The sequence below is a fragment of the Spea bombifrons genome, chromosome 13 (assembly GCF_027358695.1).
Source record: "Spea bombifrons isolate aSpeBom1 chromosome 13, aSpeBom1.2.pri, whole genome shotgun sequence".
NCBI lineage: Eukaryota > Metazoa > Chordata > Amphibia > Anura > Pelobatidae > Spea > Spea bombifrons.
This window is the reverse complement of record NC_071099.1, coordinates 25619409-25640060: the sequence shown is the minus strand read 5'-3', so window position 1 is coordinate 25640060 and position 20652 is coordinate 25619409. Positions and strand designations below refer to the sequence as shown.

Below are 20652 nucleotides of genomic sequence, written 5' to 3'. Positions count from 1 at the left end.
GCAAAACATCCTTTGCATAATGGATTGCAAGCTCTGAGGCATCTCGCAATTGTTTCATTGGTGGTGTCAGACCCTATGAATGTAGGGACTGTAAGAAGCGCTAACTATTTTAATATATTATATATTTTATATAGAATTTTGAAAATGCGTTGTACAGATTATCGCTATAAAAACTACATTTTCACTTTTGGAGAGGTTAAATATTTCCTAAAATTCCAACGAATGGGGTTTGTTTTGTGAGAGGCATTCCTGCTTATGTTTTAATATTGTATCTTTTTTATTTTATATTTTTGTGATTTTATTCGTATCTTTTTTTTTTGTAATAAAGTTTTTATTAGGATAGAAACAATTATCGGAAAATCAGCAAATTACCTGTTTTTTTTTAAATGTAAAATCTAGAAATGGGCTACTCAGCAATCTTACTTCAACAAAAGCCAAAACCTGGAAGGATATGTGAAGGTGATACACGGGGTCCAGGAGAAGACTTGGCAAATTGATTTGTTTTAGGCTACATAGCATTTTTTTTTTTTTTTTGCAAATTTTAGCTTCCCGTGTTCACAGCTTCCACATATCACACGCACACGCAATTTCTGTTTTTAACAGACATATTTGAAGCACTTTTGAGCCAGACCTTACTTTCTTAAATTAATTCCTTTCTTTGCCATAAAATGATTCACGGGCCTAAAACTTACAAAAAATTAAATTAAATTTCACCGCGATTCTGTTTTTATCAGTTATTTTTTTGCATTACCATAGAAATATTTTTAACTTGTAATTCTGTAATCAACCTAAAATAATTATTTAAAATGCCTTAATGTTGCATGCAACATTATTTTTTATTTTTTTTAATATAGTTCTATTGCAAATTAACATCAAAACATTAACACATTGGGGGAAACTGAGTTCAGACTCCAAAATACAGAAACTATCTTGTGCTTGGATATCATCCCCCCCCCCCAATTCTTATCCAGTGATGAAAGAAAAGAAAAAAACGCATTCTGTATCGGAACAAAAAAGGGTTGTTGTTTGTGAGTGGGGGGGGCAGGGGGTTTGAAGGGTCCTGCCTCAGATTTTTTTTTACTTGAAGGACAGCATTTCTGCGACTGCAAGAGAAGAAAATCCAGTTTCTATATAAAGCGATGAAGTGTCAGTGTGAGAATGAATTGGCAGGGCATGTATTAGTGTTAACAAGTGCCTCTGGTATCCTTATGAAGACATACAATGCCCCCCAGGAGAAAGGGCCCGGCTATGTACGTGCGTCCTTGGAGGGTTCACAATTACTTCTTTTTTTCCAAGTTTTCTTTTTCTATATTATTAAAAAAAGAATGTGCGAGGAGACATGTGACACACAAAGGCAGTTATTCACAAGTGGAAATCGTTTACAATGCGGGCACTGACGATTTAAATCGGTGCTAAAAATTCTTGAACTTTCCAGTGTTTTGTAGAAGAGGCCAAAATGTATCGACCCCCCCCCCATCCCATCAATGGCCGTTGCAAAAGGGTTGCACGCTTCAATCCGTCATGTGACCGGACACTAACCTTGGGGAATAAACCCAGAAATATGTATGTTTAATGCAGAGACAATAAGATCAAATGTATAGGAAGGTTATTACCATGTTCTATTTATAGAATATTAACATATTCCCCAGCAAATAATATTTAATGCTTAAATTAACATGCATTTAATGAAAATCACAAAGCTATGCATGCAATGTAATCTCCCTTCACCAGGACTTACTTGCCAAAGGACGTAAGATCAGACCTTTAATATTGGTTTCTGTCTCTTTAAGATGTTTCAGCAATAAAAAAAACCAAAAAAAACATTTAAATACCCTGTATTAAAATTATTTTAAACAATACACCAATATCGATGAATCTATATCAATGTATTCCGAAGCCTATAGAACGTAGTGTTTTTTTTTTTTGTTTGTTTTTAATCATTAAAACATTGCGCATATATGGAGATAGTTTAATTCACAGTTTTTTTTTAATAGTTCCTAGATTTTGTATCTTTTATATGAATCTGATTTGTGTATATGTGGCTGTATACTTTTGTATCATTCCTAAATATAGATACGTCTTTTTATAGCACTCTTTCATCTGGTATAAACTTCCTTTGTGTTCTAACCAAGAAAAGCTGCCTTGGGTATAAAAATAATTTAACGCAAGTCTGTACTTAGGGCATTGCTCTAAGAAGTCTTCTCCCTCCATTAAAATATACATTACAGGGCAGACCTCCTCGGCCGACCTAGTGTGTCCTCACTCACCCTCTGTATGTGGCGCGCGTTAAAGGCGCAGTGATCAGTAAAATCAGGAATCATGAGTTTTTTGGTAACAGATCGGCGATCCCCATTTTTTTTTATTTTCATTCTTACATTTCTGGTCAGTGATCAGAATTTAAATTCACAGCTAGAAAAAAAAAATAATAAAAAAAAATACCCAGAAAATACTGGGAATTATTTCTTGTAATACCTGCTTTTTCCTAATATATTAGACTTCTTAAAGGAAAATACGAATCCCGTCCAATACTTTACATACTTTTTTAACCTGCCAATTTTTAGTAACGCCTCCCTGTCCCTTTAAACTAATTCCATACTTATTGAAAAGCTAATTTTTACAATGCCACATTTTACCCCACTTTGTGTTTACCGCTTGCTTTAAATATGGCAGTGAGTTTTAGCAGTTTTGGAATAGCGCAGTAACTGTTATTGTTGCTAGGTTGATGAGCTGTGAATACTAATGAATTTCTCTGTGCTATAATGGGATTACAATTAGCAAGTGGATTAAACTGTGCCATGGAAATCACCAACACGGAATATTACAATTTGGGAGAACAGATACGGCGGAATTCCATGTATTTCTGATCAAGGTGCCGGGTCCCGGCGGTTTCCGACTGTGATGTGGCAGGGAAAACATATCAGGGATATTTTCACAGGACAAAAGGGGAGCTTCTCGCCCTCCGCGGCTCACGCAAAAAGTCCTTATTTAATGATACCAAGCGAAGATGCATTCACTTAGGATGCTGATCCCAAACGACTGACCATTTGCCCATAATGTGTAGGCGTTTCTTGTGTTTAGGGACAATTAGCCTCTGCTTTCTGGCAGACATGGGGTTAAAGCACCACGTACAACCTGTTTACTACAGGGTTAATTGTTACAGCGTGTTGCATAAATGGTAAAGAAGCAGTAGCTGGCAGACTGTCCTACATTTCAGCCATGAATTTCACACCCTTTTAAAAGGCGCGGTAATCTCTTATCCAACCTCAATGTACGATTGCGAATGAATGTATAATGTATGAATGTATGATTCCATAATTCGCCTGTTTTTGACCCACCTGCAGACGGTGCCTTTCCCTGGTGGGGGGGGATTATAGAAGAATGTTAAGACAGGCCGCTTTATGGTAGGCAGGTAACACGTGGTTTTGATTTCCCAAAGAAGGCTGTGCGGGGAACAGTCCAGTTGATGTAAGATAGTTGGTACGTGTGTGTACAAGCGCTTGGTATGTAGAAGGTTTTTACCATTCAGCCCTAACATTTTACCTGTAGTGAAAGCATGCGCTATCAGAGCTAACAGACAGCAAAAGAGAGCAGGGACTACGTGACGCTCACAAAAGTGTGACTTAGAGTTCAAGACTTCCATATTGCCCGGGCCCGGTCTGTAGCACTTGTTTGGCCCCTGTGGCTGTCTGGTCTTGGAGTAACGTAGGAGTTTTTTCAAAATAGAATTCATTTTTTCGGCCTGATTGTGAAATCTCAAATTGCTTGTAATAATAAAAAAAAAACTTTTCAAGGCAAATGTGATATTTTCCTTCGGTGTAAGATATTTGTCCACTAAATGTGTGATACCCGCGGGAATCTGTGGCTAAACAGAGGAATCGCAGGTCACCGGTCTGTGGAACATGAATGACCGGGTGCGGTGGGACTGGCACTCCGTTAGTTAAACTTGTTGGCTAGCCTTGGCCCTTGAGGTCCAAGTCTATTTCTGCTCTCGGCTATTGTTAGAGGCCAGTGGAGTTACCAAGAAAACTCATTATTTTAGCCTTGGTGACTGCAGAGTTTTGCGGTTAAAGACAAAATTATACTAAACGAGCCTTCATTATGCAGAATGATCACAAAAATGGAAAAGAGATTAAAAAAATGTTGCGGTTTGCATTTTTGTCCGCTGCGGTAAAACCTCAAACCCTGCTTGATCCTTGGCCTTGTTCTGGATTTAGGATGACATTAGGATTGTCCCGAGTTTTTTTCGTGCGCGTCTTTCTTGTGACTGAAATGCAGGTTTGCTGATGTAGGGGAGTAAAAATATTACCACCATAAACCATTTATACGATTTAGGAGGTATATAGATTTCTGCTGGTGAAAGCTGAGAAAGTACCACCTTATCGTCTTGGGTTTGGGGAAACAGTCCTTATTGGATCCCCGAGGCAACGCTCCAGGTCACTTCAGAAAAGGGGCAGTATTAGCCCATGACATCATGACATCATGACATCATACCCTCTGTGATTTACCTTTACTACACGTGTGTGGTTGGGGAGTGGCTGTTATTCTGAATGTCAGCTCTTTCGCGGGTATCGTGTGCCGGCCGTTCTTAATGTTGGGACGAATAGAGATGAACTGTGAAGGAAACAATGACTGATCCGTTTGGCTCCTGTAGAAGAAACGCACAAGGAATTGACAGAATTGATCTCCGAGCACTCGGCAGCTCCCTGGAATGTGACCCTGCATATTTAATCGCTTTGCCCGCTACTAGGGGAATAAATGGAACGTGTGAGAATTTTATATTTAAAGGCCCCGGGCATAAGGGAGTCTAATTTTATTTCTTAGATGTTCCGGGCACGTCCCTTCTTTGCATAATACACAATCCAACCCTGATCATACACGCGTGTGTCCGTAGGAGCGCGATAATTAACATTCATTTATTAAGGCGTGATTAGGACAGACGTCGGCTAATTGGCAATACAGCTGGAGTCGGGCTTGGTGTCTTCCAGTGTGTATACATTGATTTAACGTGGAGATGTGGTCATCGCTAACCAACTGGTTTCAAGTCCTAGTGTTGTCCACTTTGGTCCTCATGGGGCTACTGTTGAATTTCCATAAATTCTTGTTAACCTTGTTTCACCTAACAAAATGTTTTAGTCCTTAAAACGTTGGTTGTTTGGAAGTTGGGGACTCGAGCTGTGGCTAGATGTTCCCAGCACCTCATTAAAACCCACAAAACTCCACAGTTCACATTGTGGCCCATAACACCGGGGGCCGGCTCCCTATAAATATCCACGCTTCAGCTAACAAACTCTGTGATTAGCAGATGGAAGGGGGAAGAAAAAAATGAATGTTGTATTCCTCGTAGATTGCAGACGGGGACCAGAAACAAAGTTCTTTCGTGGTCTCGCTCTTTATCAAAGGTTTATTTCTGGTCAGATTTAATAGTAAGGATTATATATTAATTTGTCTGGACTCCGTACCCCATTACTACTGGACTGGGTATCGTTATTGCCGTTTGGATGTCGGTCGGCCCATCCTCATGATGTGTATGCGCGACCGTAGTGTTTTCGGGGTGTTAAATGTAACGGCCATTTTTATCTTGTTTACTCTTCTTGTCATATCCTCATATGTAACGTTTCCATCTTCACCTTTCAAACCACGGGTCCTCCTCCATCACTTGTCTTCTCCTCTACCGGCCCCCCCCCCTCTTTCCCAACTTTGCATGTCATCTCAGTATTTATTTTGCTATAAATTAAGAAATATAATCAATATTTAGAAAGGACAGATAGATTTATTTGATTTGCATAAACAGATTGAGTGGCTGTTTTGCCGATATTTCAGCATGTCAGACTGTTTTATTGGACAAATTGATTTACAGCAGAGGGGAGAGCGGCTTGGAGGAGACCCAGCGCTGATAGGAGGGAGATTTAGAGGGGTAGATACTGCGGAGCCCCGTAGAGGGGTGACTTCTTTACTATGTGTTAGAGACGTGACTGCCTCCTGCGTGCTGCATTCTTATTCTTCATAGTGATCCTGGGCTAAGGAATCCAGCTGTCTCAATCCACATTATCGGGGCTTTTAGGACCGTAGAACCCTGTGATACCCTCAAACCCAACACCCTGAGCTCCCAGAGAGGCATCAGGGGCGGAATAAAAGACAGGGGAGTTTTTTTGTCAGTTCCTGGTTCAATCATTTGATAAAAGCAGTATAATTACCTAAATGGCACTGCTGGTTCATTTATAACATACCTTTTTTTATTTTATTTTTTCTAGAATTGTTGCCAATTCTACAAACCATTTTGCTTTTATTTCCATTAATGTTTTCTGCAAAATGTTGACGTTATGGCCAGCAATTTCCTTAATACAAACAGAAAATGCAACAGTTTTAAATTAAAAGCATAAAGATGATAAAAAATGCTAAAGAAAATATTAAAGAATAAAAAAAAACCCAAACTTGACATTAAAATCTAATTAAGTGCGAGGAATGACAGCGAAGTTTGATATAGTGTTCTTGTTTCCATTAGATGAAATATTGGAGATTCCGGGTTTGATTGATTTGACTCCTAAATGTGTCGGCTGTCTGATTATTCAGCGCCGCATCGTTTCCATTTATTTTAGGGAATAGGCACTCAGCCGATACAAATGTATGTTTTTTTTTTTACCTAAAGGCAGTAGGTGTGCGTTCGCGAACTGGGGATACAGGAACCAAGGTATAATTACAGGCAGGGAGCAGACCGCGTTCCTAGAAAGATGAGGACATTATTGGCAGCGTCTGGAAACAATTTATATACGTGCGGGAACTGAATCTTGTTTCAATGACCAGGGGATCGCTGTGTCACCAGGGGACGGGGACGCAGGGTATACCAGGGCTTCCCGAGGCCCAGGAGCCAGGGAACTTCTCCTTTATTTATTTATTTGGGACCATCTCGATGCACCTGCTTACATAAAGCTACTTCCCTGTTCACCGGCTTAGAATCTCAAGATATGGCTTTGCGTCCCTTTCTAGGGATGTTAATAAAAAAGACTTTTGTGTTCTTAAAAAAAAAAAAAAAAAAAAAAACACCACACGTTAGTCTCTCCTATTGGCCACGGCTCGCTCGGTGTGATATTTAAATAGCATTAATGGTGCCGTCGCCATAGCAATGCTCCACAATAGATCTTTATAATGATGGTGACTTATCTGTCAACGTTAATCTTATGCACCTTTACACCCTTAATAAATATTACCGTATTTGCTCGATTATAAGACGAGGTTTTTTTCAGAGCAAATGCTCTGAAAAATACCCCTCGTCTTATAATCGGGGTCGTCTTCTAATCAGACCTCAAATAGAGGTCTGATTAGTAGACTAAGATCCAGATCCCCCGCACCGCTGCAGGGGACCTGGATCCTCCTGTCGTCGCCCCCCCCTCCCCACACACTTACCGGTGCTTCCGGAGGTGAAGTTGGCAGCGGGGGTTTGTATGCGTCCGTCGCAAATACCTTCCCCGACTGTCAGAGACTAGAGTTCCAGAGTTCCTGATCTCTGACAGCCGGGGAAGGTATTTGCGACGGACGCATACAAACCCCCGCTGCCAACTCCACCTCCTTCCGGCTGCCGCGGAATGAGACGTCAACCCGCTGCCCCGGCAATGCAGCAGGAAATTGGAAGCACCGGTAAGTAAGTGTGTGTGTGTGTGTGTGTGTGTGTGTGTGTGTGTGTAATGCCTTACACCCCTATATGCCACTCTGGCACTTAGGGGGTTAAAAGGCATATTATGGGGCAGAGTGGCATATAGGGAGGTATAAGGCATTTCAGGAGGCAGAGTGGCGTTAAGGGGGCATTTAATAGAGCACTCTGCCTCCTGAAATGCCTTATACCTCCCTATATGCCACTCTGCCCCATAATATGCCTTTTAACCCCCTAAATGCCAGAGTGGCATATAGGGGTATAAGGCATTTCTGGAGGCAGAGTGCTCTATATAATGCCTTTTAACTCCCTTAATGCCACTCTGCCTCCTGGAATGCCTTATACCTCCCTATATGCCACTCTGCCCCATAATATGCATTTTAACCCCCTAAATGCCAGAATGGGATATAGGGGTATAAGGCATTTCTGGAGGCAGAGTGGCACATAGGGGGTCAAAAGGCATACCATGGGGCACAGTGGCATATAGAGGGTTAAAAGGCATATCATGGGCCACAGTGCCATATTGGTGCGGCAAGCCTGGGGGCAGATGTGCGTAACTGGGGGACAGGTTGGAAAATACAAGAAATAAAAACAAAAAAAAAATATTTTTCTCAATCATAGCTTTTATTAAAAAAAATAGTTTACATGAATTAACATTTACTGGTAAAACTTTTTTCCTTTAGGGTCGTCTTATATTCAGGCTTTTTCTTTTTTTCCTAAGTTAATATTCAGATTTTGGGGGGTCGTCTTATAATCAGGGTCGTCTTATAATCGAGCAAATACGGTATATGCAATATATACACAGGTAATGTATACCTTCGCACCAATCTGCTGTATAATGTAAATTAGATAGTTTTCCAGAATTCATGGTGTTGGCTTCTAAAGTGATTTACCTTTTTTGATACAATGTGACATTTGCATTGGGTGAAATTGGAAAAAGAAAGCAAATATTACTCAGAAGAACCCGTCGTTAGTTAAATCATCAAAAATCCAGATACACAGATTTTTTTCTCACGCCTCCATTCCGCCCCCTTCTCATTTCGCTGCCTGGAGTTTACGGCCAGAGTCTGAGTATATTGGCTCCGACTAGCGCAAGCCTGACGCACTCGCTTTACTTATGGAGTGACACTCACACCCACGATCAGGGCGACAAGATGTTCAGAGGGCGGAAACTCACCTGCTTACCTGGGGAGCTCTTGTGAGCGGTCGTTACCGTCCGTTATGCTCTTACCGGCGGGATTTCTAAGTGACTCCGGCTCTCTCCATCACAAAGATTCTTTTGTAGTGTCAGGTTCATTCTGGCAACTAAATAATGGGCCTTGTGAAACTCCTAACTGGTCTGGAGTCTAACGTACTCGCTAATAAACCACCAGTATTCAAGCAGCAATCTCAGTTGTCATATCATTAAATCTGAGTAGAATATGTAAGTATCGGCTGCAGACTGCGACCGTTCACCCGGAGATCATCCTGATACCTGGGGAAACGCAGACCGTACAGACACTCACACTCCATATTTACTGTGCTGGTAAACTGAGAGATAGGGTACCCCCCTTGGAATGAAACAGGTTAACTCTTTCTGCTGTATATTCATCTATATCACAGCGTATTCATCATCGTCAGATCATGCTCTGCTCCCACAACCTGTCAACTTGCTAATAGTTTGCGAAGCAGCAACAAAATTAAAACAACCAAAAATAGTAGAAATCCAGAACCCGGTAAATCTCTCCGGGTTTGATTAGGACAGTTTTATTTTAATGCATTGTCGTCCAGCTGGTTTCCCACGGACTGAACGCACCCCCGTAAGTTTTATGAGCCCCAGTCTACCTAAAAAAGCCGAGGAGGAGGAGGGGGATAGCTGCATAATTAGTTTATATGTCCCCCTCGCCCTGACTGCCATTCCTAGGGGTATTTGGCCTTCCCCAAGAAGCTGGATAATGTATAAATCGAGACATAACCCCTGTGGCGGAGCTTTACTGCCCGCAGCACAAAGGACAGCCACCGAGTTTCGGCAAACACGGAGACGCGCTGGTGGTTTTGTGAAATGGCGTCACGTGCGGGTTGCTTGGAGGGAGAGAATGTAGGGGAAAGGGAAAATTAGCAGAAGGAACGGTTCCCTAATTTTGTGCGGTTTACAGCGTACATCACATTGCAAGCCTCACGTGAGCTGGGGTTGCCGGCCGATGGGGCAGCCCGGGGATTGCGCACTCAAGGAAGGGATACTCGTAGCCTACTTCATGTGACCATTGTGCTAACAGACAAGCATTTTTACCCAATAAGTGGAACAGCCTCCCCGCAGAAGTGGTAGAGGTTAATACAGCGAGGGGATTGAAGCACACATGGGATAGGCATATGGCTCCTGAATCTAAGGGGAGACAGAGTACCAATTACGAGTCTTCACGGCAGGAACATGCGTAGACTAGACGGGACGAATTGGTCTTATTAGCCATTAAATGGGATGTTTGTCGTCGCACCCTGTGCTTGTGGGGAGCGTTCTTCGGGTTTGTGTTGAGTCTCTTCTTTTCGCTTTGATGACGTTCCACCATTTTTTTTTTCTTCACAAGTTTTGTGTTTATTTTCCGACATTTAAGAAGGCGCCTCCTCTCTTGTTCATACAGGTGCCAGGAAGCGGCTCGCGTGATTAGATGCTTATTGTGTTATCTCAAAGGAGAGCGGAAAAAGATAAAGTTGATTTATTTAAGGGAATGCTTTGATTTTCTTTTTGGTGTTTACCCATAACAATTTTTGGAGGCCTTGCCGATTATCCTTGTGCGGGATTTGGAGACAAGAATGAAGTTAAACCTGCTCACCCCATTTAGAGACCTTTGGAAAAATGCATAACCCTCCCAAATTACGCTCCCTGTAGATGGGCCGTTGGCGTCTTAACAATGGAATAGCAGCTTTAAAAACAGAACAACACACACAATGCAATAGTGTTTAAAAAACATGTCATAAAGAAACAAATGACATCATGTGCCGGTAACTATCACTAGATAAGCTACCTTATTCGGTTGCTGTGAACAATCTTTGAATTTATTTTTTTCAATTCATTATTATTTGCACATAAAACATAATGGCCCTAAAAACAAGGAAGGCTAAACCAAGCCTTGGACTCAAACCCATCTCACCCCCGTGTTTGACTAATTAACTGATTTAAATGTTCAATTCCCTCTCAAAACAAACTTTTAAATAATAAATTGAGTCGTTGAACACACTCCCTTTACCCCGGACATTTTATCGGCTTGTAACCCCAGCTCGTCCCGGGTGTGAGTGGGGGGCGAGTGGTGATTCAGAGTGATTGTAGGGAATCTCCAGTGACGGAGCTCTCAGGAATGTCTGTGTAATCACAACTCACTCATTGGCAGCTCAGAGCTCGCAAATACGGACACCGCTTCCCGTTCACAGCCAAGGGAGAGCCAAGGCTTCGAGTACCTGGGGACGTTCTAATGAGCTGACCCAGACACTCACCAAATGGTAACCCTTCGATAGCCCATCATAAAGATTCTTCTGTAATGGTGGCAACCAAACATGAAAACCACAACTTGTCTGGAAGTAACGTTATTCTGAATTAATTCACCTGCATTCAAGCATGGAGTTTTTGTGAACAAAGCACCAATTAGGATGTTCAGATTTTATTACAACAGAGTAGAAAATGAAGGAGTCGGCTCTTTGAATCTATCCATTTACCCTGAGATTGGGGTAAAAACCCTAAGACTCTGGCAAACCGAGATCTCTCTTGTATGGCCGATATGTTCGGTGAATGTTTGCCAGCCATTGAAATAACGGGTTTTCTGTATTCCCCCTCTTATTCTATGATGTGGGATACATGTGCAACATGTTTATAGCATCTGAAGGGTTAACAGACCTGCCAAATCCTGTATGACATTCTGATGAGTGATTGTAATTTATAGACTGTGTTGGGTTTTTTTGGGGGGGGGTCTGCCTTTCCTGTGAATCCGACGCACCCAGTTACAGCCCACTTTTGCGTATTTAGTTATAATTTTTCCCTATTATGGATACAGATTTGGCGGCCAGTAGCTCACAGAAATCCTTGTTGATAAGCTCTTGATAGCCCGTCTCGTTTGATGGACAGCTGTCTGAATGATTGACATGTTCAGCTGATGCAGACGACTACTGTGTTAGGCTACGGGTGCTAGAAAGTTGCACAGTACATTGCAAAGCCATGGCACTGAAAGTGTTAAATCCAATTAATAAGACGAAGAATAATGTTTCCCTATGAACCCCCCCCCCAAAAAAAATATATATATATTCTTTTAGCACTTAATTGGAGAGCATACGTTGGGCAGCTGAGTAAATAAAGAAACTTTCTAAGAGGATCTTGTTATTCTAGTGTAAGATGTAACGCTGTTTGTTTTTATAAAGATCGTCCAAATCACCTGAATGCCTTCAAATATTCCTAAGCTATTCTTTCATAGCGACTCCGCTGTACAGATCACGTTCAACGCGACCGAATAGTTCACAACATGTTGCCAGCGTTTTATTTTGGAACAGCTGGACCTTGAACGCGACTGTGTTGAGACCGGTCCAATTGGAACCCAAAAGCCGATTGTGACGCTGTTTGGACAGGTCCAGTGTGAATAAATCTCTTCTGATGAAGTTGTTTAACGCTTGTCGCAGGTCCGCGTTTTGTCGGAATAAGAGGGTTAATGCGGAGTGGCGTTGGGAGCCTCTGATTCAGTGTCTGGCCGCGGTCGCTGGTGCCGGGGAGTGGGTCGTGCGAAGGGGCAGAAGAGTGTGTGCGTGTGTGTGTGAACACTGCAGATGAAGCCTGGGAACCTGGCTTAAGGACCAGGCGGGAGGACAACCTCTGGGACTGGTCCTCCTTGCAGACTTTGGGAGGAGGGATGGAGGGGGTGTGGGATCCAAAGACCAAGCTTCGTTCTCAGGAACCCGCAGACGGCCCCAGAGCTGGTCCCCTGCTTCCTTCACAGCTTCTTAAAAAACAAAAACAGGGCGATTTGTGAAAAGATCCTCAGGCTTCTTCTTGTAACTAGAAGCAAATGCTGAGTGTCTGTTTCCCGTCCTTCATTATGTCGGTTCCTGCTCCATTATCACAGCGGGGAGGGGTTGCCATCAAACTTCCATATGTACCCAATTTCTGCCATATGCCTCAGGAGGGCCTTAGATGCCAGGCTTATATCACATGACTGTATCTAAGGGGGCTCGGTGTATGTGTTTTAATATCTACACCTATTGGCGCATATGTTGCGTGTGTCTACATGTGTTATCTTATAACATTTGCTCCACGTGTATTACAGACATGCCATGTCATGCACATACTTGTTCTTACATGGCGCTTGCGTACAGGTGATAACACGGCGTGTTTCCGGGTGCGACAATATGCTGTTTATCATGCGCTAGAGGCAGAATATGAAGGGATGAGTATCGATTAATGGCGCATGTCTTGAATATTCAGCACTTCAATCTAAACCACTAATCTTCTATTATTGCTTTGACTGTATTCTTAGAAATGCGCCGGAATTTTAAGGAGGAGAACAATCCATTGCTGCTAAAGCCGGAATTTAAAGCACATTTGATCCCTTGGAGTCTTCATTTCTAAAAGTACATGAATTGGTAAAACGCCTGTAATTGTGAAAACAAATGGCATTCATAACGGTGGATATGGTGTGTGTGTGTATACGATTATGTATTATATATGATATAGAATATAATCTCATCCGATCTGTTCCATTCTTGAAAAGCTGAATCACGTAACAAACTTGCGGAACTAATAAATTGTCTTCTGAGAAGGTCTGACATGGTCTTCCCAGGACGCCACGTAATTATTTTCTTTTATTACGGTATTTATTACTGGGGGGGGGTGCTGAATTCCATTTTTAATAGGGATCAACCTAAAATTATTATTCTGTTATTGAAAAGGTGAGGAAGAATCTTGGTGTCCGTTTGGTTTCTGGTCACTCTTGATACGTGAGAAGTATTTCGTCGCTCGCGGTGTTGCTGTTTATGTATTATGACACTCGACGTGCCGTATATATGTGTGTGTGTGTGTGTGTGTGTGTGCGCGTGTGTGTACTGTGCGGTTAGGCAGGGTGCCCGGTCAGATAAGAATCATACAATAACAGAAGAAGCAGTGACACCAGTTGTAGACCAAGGAGGGGGTGGAGGTTGAGGGACAGAGTCGATTCATTCACAGTGTCCAGACGACAGACAGGACATGCATGCGTAACCCTTTTGGTCCCTTCTGCACTGAGAGGGTTAAATGGAGAGTTGCGCATTATGTCCGCGGAAGAGGGAAATTTTGAGATTGCCATGTTTAATTATTTGCAATTAATACTTTAATAACAGGAAGTGTTGCATGAGCAGATCTGAAGTTAGAACATTTATACCATTCAGTCCTCCGCGGTTGGTACCATAATATTAGACAGAGCTATGTGATTAAATCTAGAACTAGTACTCTGTACTAGACCTACTCGATCTGGAGCTAGTACTAGAAAAGACCGTACAGTTATACTTGGAACTAGTACTCTGTTACAAGGCAATCAAGGTTAGACCTTTGATTCATATTATTTAACTAGGCGGTGTTGTAGAGTTAGAATGGGAGACAGTAGTCTTATAACAGCTTGGAAAGGCTAGACTTTGGATTAATACTCTGAATACCAGGACCAAGCAGCGTTGCCGCTAAAGCTAGCACTTGGGTACTCGGCTGGGCTGTATAGGTGGTATAATTGTGGCTGACGGGGGGCAGACAGCAGTACCCGTGGTATCTTACACAGGGTGGCCTTGGTGTAAGGTTGCACAGAACTATTTTGAAACCGTGGCAGAGGGAGAGATGAATGTTCAGAGCTGCCGCCTGGTTCTGGAGTTGTGGAGCCAGCAGAAACCAGAGTGGGCCCAGTCTGCCCACAGTCTGCAAATACTCAGCATGCGGAAAACAGAGCTCTGTGTACTGGGAATAGCAAGCTGCCTGTAACTGCTGAGTAACTCTTGGCACTGGGTCCGCTCTCACATTCATCCTGTCTCCACACTCCTCTTTATTTGTTTTCCCTCTCTCTTCCCCCTTCTTCTCTCAGATTTCCTCTCCACCACTATCTCCAACTCATGACCAGCGGAACTGCTGCCATCTCGGGGTTTGCGTGAAAGGCATGGCAGAGTGGAGCGTTTTGTGCCCCGTGATACACTGAGGCTAACGTGACCGTAGTGTCCCTTTAATTATAGATCTATTGAGAGCAGTACCTTGGTGCAAAAGCGGAGAAACCTTTCATTGGTTGCTATGGTGATTAAGATATTGGTTACTGGGGGTTAGCCGGAGATGTCTGTGTTACTGGTGCTGAGTTGTGAAACTATCTCAAGTCAAAGCGCCCGTTCACCAAAGCTTGCTATTAAAGGCAGGCACATCTGACTCGGCTCACTCCCCTTTCTCGCCTCGGGAAACATCTTGCCGTGCCAGGCCGTGCCAGACTCACTCTGCCATATTTTCTGAGCTCCGCTTCCTCTTGCCCTATTTTCTTTCCAGAGGTGCAATCACTCCTGCCGGTTAAACCTGTGCCAAGACATAAATCAGGTTTGTTCGAACCGGTTAACTCGGTCGCGTCAGGAAGTAACACATTACATTTTCCTACCCCAAGTGGATGATGTCTTCTCGTTCATTTCTTAGAGTTGCCTCCAGGTGAGGAGCAGCCGGGGGTGCGGGGCAAGAACCAGGGAGAAGATGTTCTTTTGGGATAAAGTGTGCAGTGATCAGGCTCCCCATGTTTTAGGACAGAGAGCAGTTAAGCATTCGGAGCGCACGAGGAACACGTGATAATTGTCTTCCTAACTCATTGATGAACTCACTTGTGAGAGTGAAATCTTTACCGGAAGAAGGAATGGATCCTTTTTTCCCTTAAACCACACTTGGGAGACTCATTTCGAAAGCATCTAGGAGGGAAAAGTCTGCGGCGTGGGAGGACCCCCCACCTCCCATCAACAGCAGCTCGGACCTGTTTTCTATCAGAAGCAAATTGCTGTGTGTTTTTGGGTACATTTTTCTGCTCTCCGTTTGGAAATACGCGCTGTTCAAAGACACGTGGGGGTTCTCGCAGGAAAGCCAGCGGTGGCAGATCTGGAAACCTCCTGCTGTTGCCGATGCGTTTTTGCAGGGCCTGGCGTGGCAGTGAAAGGGTTACTACATCCATGTTTCCAGGACTTGTGTCCCACGAGAAATCTCCACCATATGAGCTCACAATAAAACTTTCATTTTACGATGCGTGTAACTGTTTCTCTGCTCTTTTCTCCTGTGAACGGCTGCTGCTGGGCTGGCAACTGGCGACTCTCCCCCTGCTTCCGCATCGTCGTTTAACAGCCCCTAGTGATGCTTGGAACAAACAGTAAAGGGAGGTTATTAGGACAGACCTAACCGATGCCTTACACCATGTACATCTGGGGTAAGTAACGGAGCTGTGAGCACCCCGTCGCCTTGCGGACTTGGACCGTAAGCTCTTCAGGGCAGCTCTTCCAATCTGTGTATCTGGTACGGAGCACTGCTTCACTGTAATGGCAGTGCTTACAGGGAGCAGTGTGCCAGCAGACAGGGGTGAAGCCAATCCAATAACGCAACACTAGTATATCCATTGCTCAGCTCTATGTATAGAACTTTATACAGTGTAAATGAACACATGGGTATGGATTTAATGATCTGAATATGTTGAGACCAGGCTAGTTGTAGTGGGCATTGGGAGTAACAGATGCTAGTAGATCAAAGGAGTCCTGTGATTTAATCCTTGAAGTATCAGCGTGATGCCCAGATGGCTTGCAGAGTTACCTGGTAGCACAGAAGGTGATGATTCCTCTAGCAGGGTTCTCTTGCCTGGTATAACCCTGCAGCGTGGATGTGTAAGCGATGGATCATTCAGCGTAATGTTCGTAATATTTCATTGGTATTGATGTGCTGTCTGCAGATTGCGGGGAGACTCGGGTGCGGGATCCGCAGACCCTCTGTGCCCAGTAAGAGCATGCGGGTCACACTCCGGATTTACCCTCAGAACAGACCCAGGATCGTGTTGGACGTTGAATGATTCGGTGTAACTTGTGCTTTGAGATGCTGTTTGTGGTCTCCACGGTGACTGAGGATGCTGGGTGTAGAGCGGGATGTATAAGGTGCTCTTATATGGAGGGACTCATTATCCATCCATGGTAGCTTGTTAACAGCTTTGATACTGAGCTGTGTACGGTTATAACGCTAAAGCAAGTCTTGGATAAAATAGCAAAGATAACTCGTGCTTATTAATACAGGGTCAGGATATTGCAAAATGATAGACGGGTACCAAAGGGGCAAAGATAACGTACCCCTTGCTCCATGTATTTGACTCCTTTTCAGTGGGGATTGGTATAGAAGGTGTTAACCTCGCACCGTAACCACCCTGCCACACCTGGACACAGGTGTTGTCTTGTGTGCCAGAGCTCACGATCCAAGTGAAGATTCATTTGGGTGAGGGAATGATGCCAGGGGCTGGGGCGGAATAAGCTGAATGGAAGAACTCACCGGGAGCTCACATCTGGAGTCCCCTCCCTGTAGTCAGGGGACAGCAGCAAGTTGGAGAAAGGGGAGAGGGGGTGAATTGGCAAGAACTTCCTTAAAGATGTGATATTTTAATTGTGCCCGGAAGGCTGGGTGTGAAAGGGAGAGCCCGATGATCGGCCAATAATTCCGAATACACCCTGCGCACGGTTCTGCTATTCCAGTGTCGCTCCTTTTAGTTCTCTTACGTTCGATTCCTTCTTCGTAGGACATAAACATATTATATATCATGTGCTGTACCCCAGACAACACACATCAGGGGTATGCAGATACACCTTCTATATTAGGTATGGGGGTCCATTATGTAAATAACATTTTAAAGGGGCAACTTTGCAGCTGGGGAAGATACAAGATAAAAAAGGTTGCTTTCTCATCTGGTTGGAGAATGACATCATTAGAATGCGTTTGATGATGTTATCTTGTAAGATGGACTTGGTCAGTCCCATTATGGAGAGAGTTGTGATAATGCTATAGCTGGTAACAAGTTAACCATTCGCTCCTAAGTGTCGTTTTATATAGTAGCACGCTTTGGAATACGTTGGTGCTATGTCATCGACGTTACTGATTTGGTCTCCTCTCTCCTCCAGCAGGAAGCGGTCTGATGGCAAACTCCTCCCCTTCTTTCATGGGCAGTTTCCTTAGCAGCAGCCTGGGCACCACGGCAACAGCACACCCTACAGGAGCATCATCCTCCCCGTCAGAAACCACCTACAGGGGGCCCCATGGAGCCGGCGCTTCCCAGATCTGGTTCTCCCACTCTCATGAAGGTTAGTGACAAGCTGCATTCACATTGGTTACTTTATCCTCGTCTGATGTCATCTTTCAGCAGATATTTGCAGGAAAAAACAAGGAATAGATTCCCCAAAAATAAGGGCTTAACCGTAACATTAAGGGAGATGCCTACACCCAGAATGTCTCTCTTTGGGATCCAAATCCTGATGCCCCTCTTTTCTAGGAGCTCGGAATGTTTGCTGGGTATGAGGGTATCACAGGGTTTAGAGCCCTAAAAACCCCAATAATGTGTATAGAAACAGCAGAAAATGGACTTATAAATTCAATTGTGGAAGAAGAAAAAAAAAAACAACTTAGTTACATTAATGCTTATTGATTGGTCATATAAAAAGTCAAGCCCCACCCCTGCCACATCTCGAACCTACATTTAATGATTTCTGTTAGAGACTAGACTCTGTAACGGGGTCTCAAGTCTTCTGCGTGACCCCTCAGGTGTAACCGTGCCTTTGGTTTGTAAATGGTTAAACGTCTTTGAGAAACCAGTCTCTCAGATTATGCCTCTCCTTCCCATCCATCATCTCTGGATACATTTGTGCCACCAGCCAGAGAAAGCTGTTGTTGCTCCATCCCTTCTTTCATCACCTTGTCTCTTCTCACCTCTTCTGGGTGGAATTTCAACAGCCACAGTCTGTCTAAACTTTAACCCTGTTACCCCTACCCCCCCTGCTGCCCCAGTCTCCTCCCACCCCAAACCTGCTTGGTGGCATTGTCTGTAGGCACCTGTAAGCAGAGGGGCCCTGAGCTTATCAGAGATGAGGTCAGGGGGTTATCTTGTCTGAGTCTTCAGAATGACAGGAGGTTTCTGATTTCATTGATTGAGAAAATAATATCCCAGTCCTTTTATGTTGCTTAAGAGTCTGACCTGTTATCTAGCCCAATGAGCTAGCACTCCCTTTGTAAACAGTGCAAAGCATAAAGCTGATAAATGGGTCCAAAGTCAACGATTTCCCTTTGTTTTCCTTCTTTTTGAAGATAGTAATTATCTAAATTTCCTTCGCTTTTGATACATTCATAATAATGGGAGCCTGATAATGTTTTTCATGTTGTACGTAGAAATGAGTGGATTAGAGATTTTTGAGCCTGTAAGAACCCCCCCCCTATCCTCATGTGAATGCCGCACTTGTATAACGTAACGCTTAGGGACCAAGGAGAAACGTTTCTGCAAAGACGTCGATATATATTTTTATGTTATAGCGCTCCGATGTTTTAATACCGCCTCGGCAAGTTGTTCCTTTAAGGGTATAGCAACCTCCTTCGCCTCGCAGTCCGGGGTTATTCTATTCTGAAACGAGTCGGTCCGGAGGAAAGGTGGGAGCGAAAACACTATACGATATCCGGGTTTATTTACAGCAAAGTTTCGCTTTTAATGCTGGTGGAAAGCGAGTTGACGATGGAAAAAGAGCAATCATGTTTCACACGCAGACTCAACGTCCTGGGGTCTCCAGCGTATTTTATGTCTGGCAGACCTTGGACTGTACTATAAACTATTTGTTCCACAATCACTTTATTGGCCGATACCAAATCATGAACTCGGACCGTAACGTAACATATGTTTGCTGTACTAAAAAACAAACTTTAAAGCCTCGGAAAAGTGAAGCCAAGTCAACAAATGTTTCTTGCATATTCAGTAAGAATGTGGTGAGCACCAGATCTCTTTGATGTTGGCGGAATGAGAGCTCTGTGTACCCCGCCGCGTTTTCCTGTACGTGCCGAGCGAGCGAGGCAGCCCGGAGGGATCGGTGATATTAGGGAGACAGATGATTTTGTCATCAAGGTGTTGAAAGTCCGTTTTGCTCGTGGGGAAGAACACCCATTGTATGAGGACAAACAGTTTTCGCCTGCGGGGTGCTGGGTGGGGCAGCCATATCTTTACAACAATTTGGCTTCTGCGTGTGTTATTGTGTCAGTACAATGCCATTGCGTATAATGTTGGGTGTTAATGCGCCGGCCCGTGTCTCCTTACTGAAGTGTCACGCTGTTGTATAGTTGGCTGGTTACCAACGCGTATTGAAGTCATTGAGTGTATGGACTCCTGTATAACGCTGTACGGACTCCTGTATAACGCTGTACGGACTCCTGTATAACGCTGTACGGACTCCTGTATAACGCTGTACGGACTCCTGTATAACGCTGTACGGACTCCTGTATAACGCTGTACGGAGTCCTGTATAACGCTGTACGGACTCCTGTATAACGCTGTATGGACTCCTGTATAACGCTGTATGGACTCCTGTATAACGCTGTATGTGTGCCTCCTGTTATTTTTAGCATGCGAACTTCTTGTTCGAAGCAAAATCCTCCAGCATTTCTCCAGGTTCCTCTCTCTCTTTCTTACGTTGACGTTCTGCCCCCCTTCCTTCCCTGCGCTTTCCTTAGAATGTGTAGGACGAGGCGGAGGGGGAGGGTGCAGTTGTGGTGTGGCGCGAGCCAGCTGGCATCTTTTCAGACTAGCAGCCGGGCAGCATGCCAGGGCCCCGGGCCAATACCACCTCCTGCTCTCACTTTCTTTAACTCTGCGTGTCTCTGTAGCTCTGAGACTGAACTAATTTGGGAGGCTTCAGGGTGTGGCAAATTAATGGCCGTGCCGTTAACACTACGCTTGCCATCGCTGACACGGTGCCATGCAGAATGGACGGAACATGCCTGGCTGTTACGTCCTGCTTTGAAATCGTTCCTGCCA

At 43.8% G+C, this 20652-nt stretch overlaps 1 protein-coding gene and 1 long non-coding RNA gene across 3 annotated transcripts in view; one reads left to right on the top strand and one right to left on the bottom strand.

The window, feature by feature from the left end:
- Nucleotides 1-20652, bottom strand: part of LOC128472067 (uncharacterized) — a 99572-nt gene that overhangs the window by 25758 nt on the left and 53162 nt on the right. The window lies entirely within an intron of this gene.
- The window catches only part of BAHCC1 (BAH domain and coiled-coil containing 1), a 68136-nt gene that overhangs the window by 13308 nt on the left and 34176 nt on the right, over nt 1-20652 (top strand). For both annotated transcript variants that reach the window (XM_053454115.1, XM_053454114.1), the window contains exon 3: nt 17768-17947. In XM_053454115.1, the coding sequence (XP_053310090.1) occupies nt 17768-17947 (180 nt within the window). The remainder of the gene's footprint in view (nt 1-17767; nt 17948-20652) is intronic.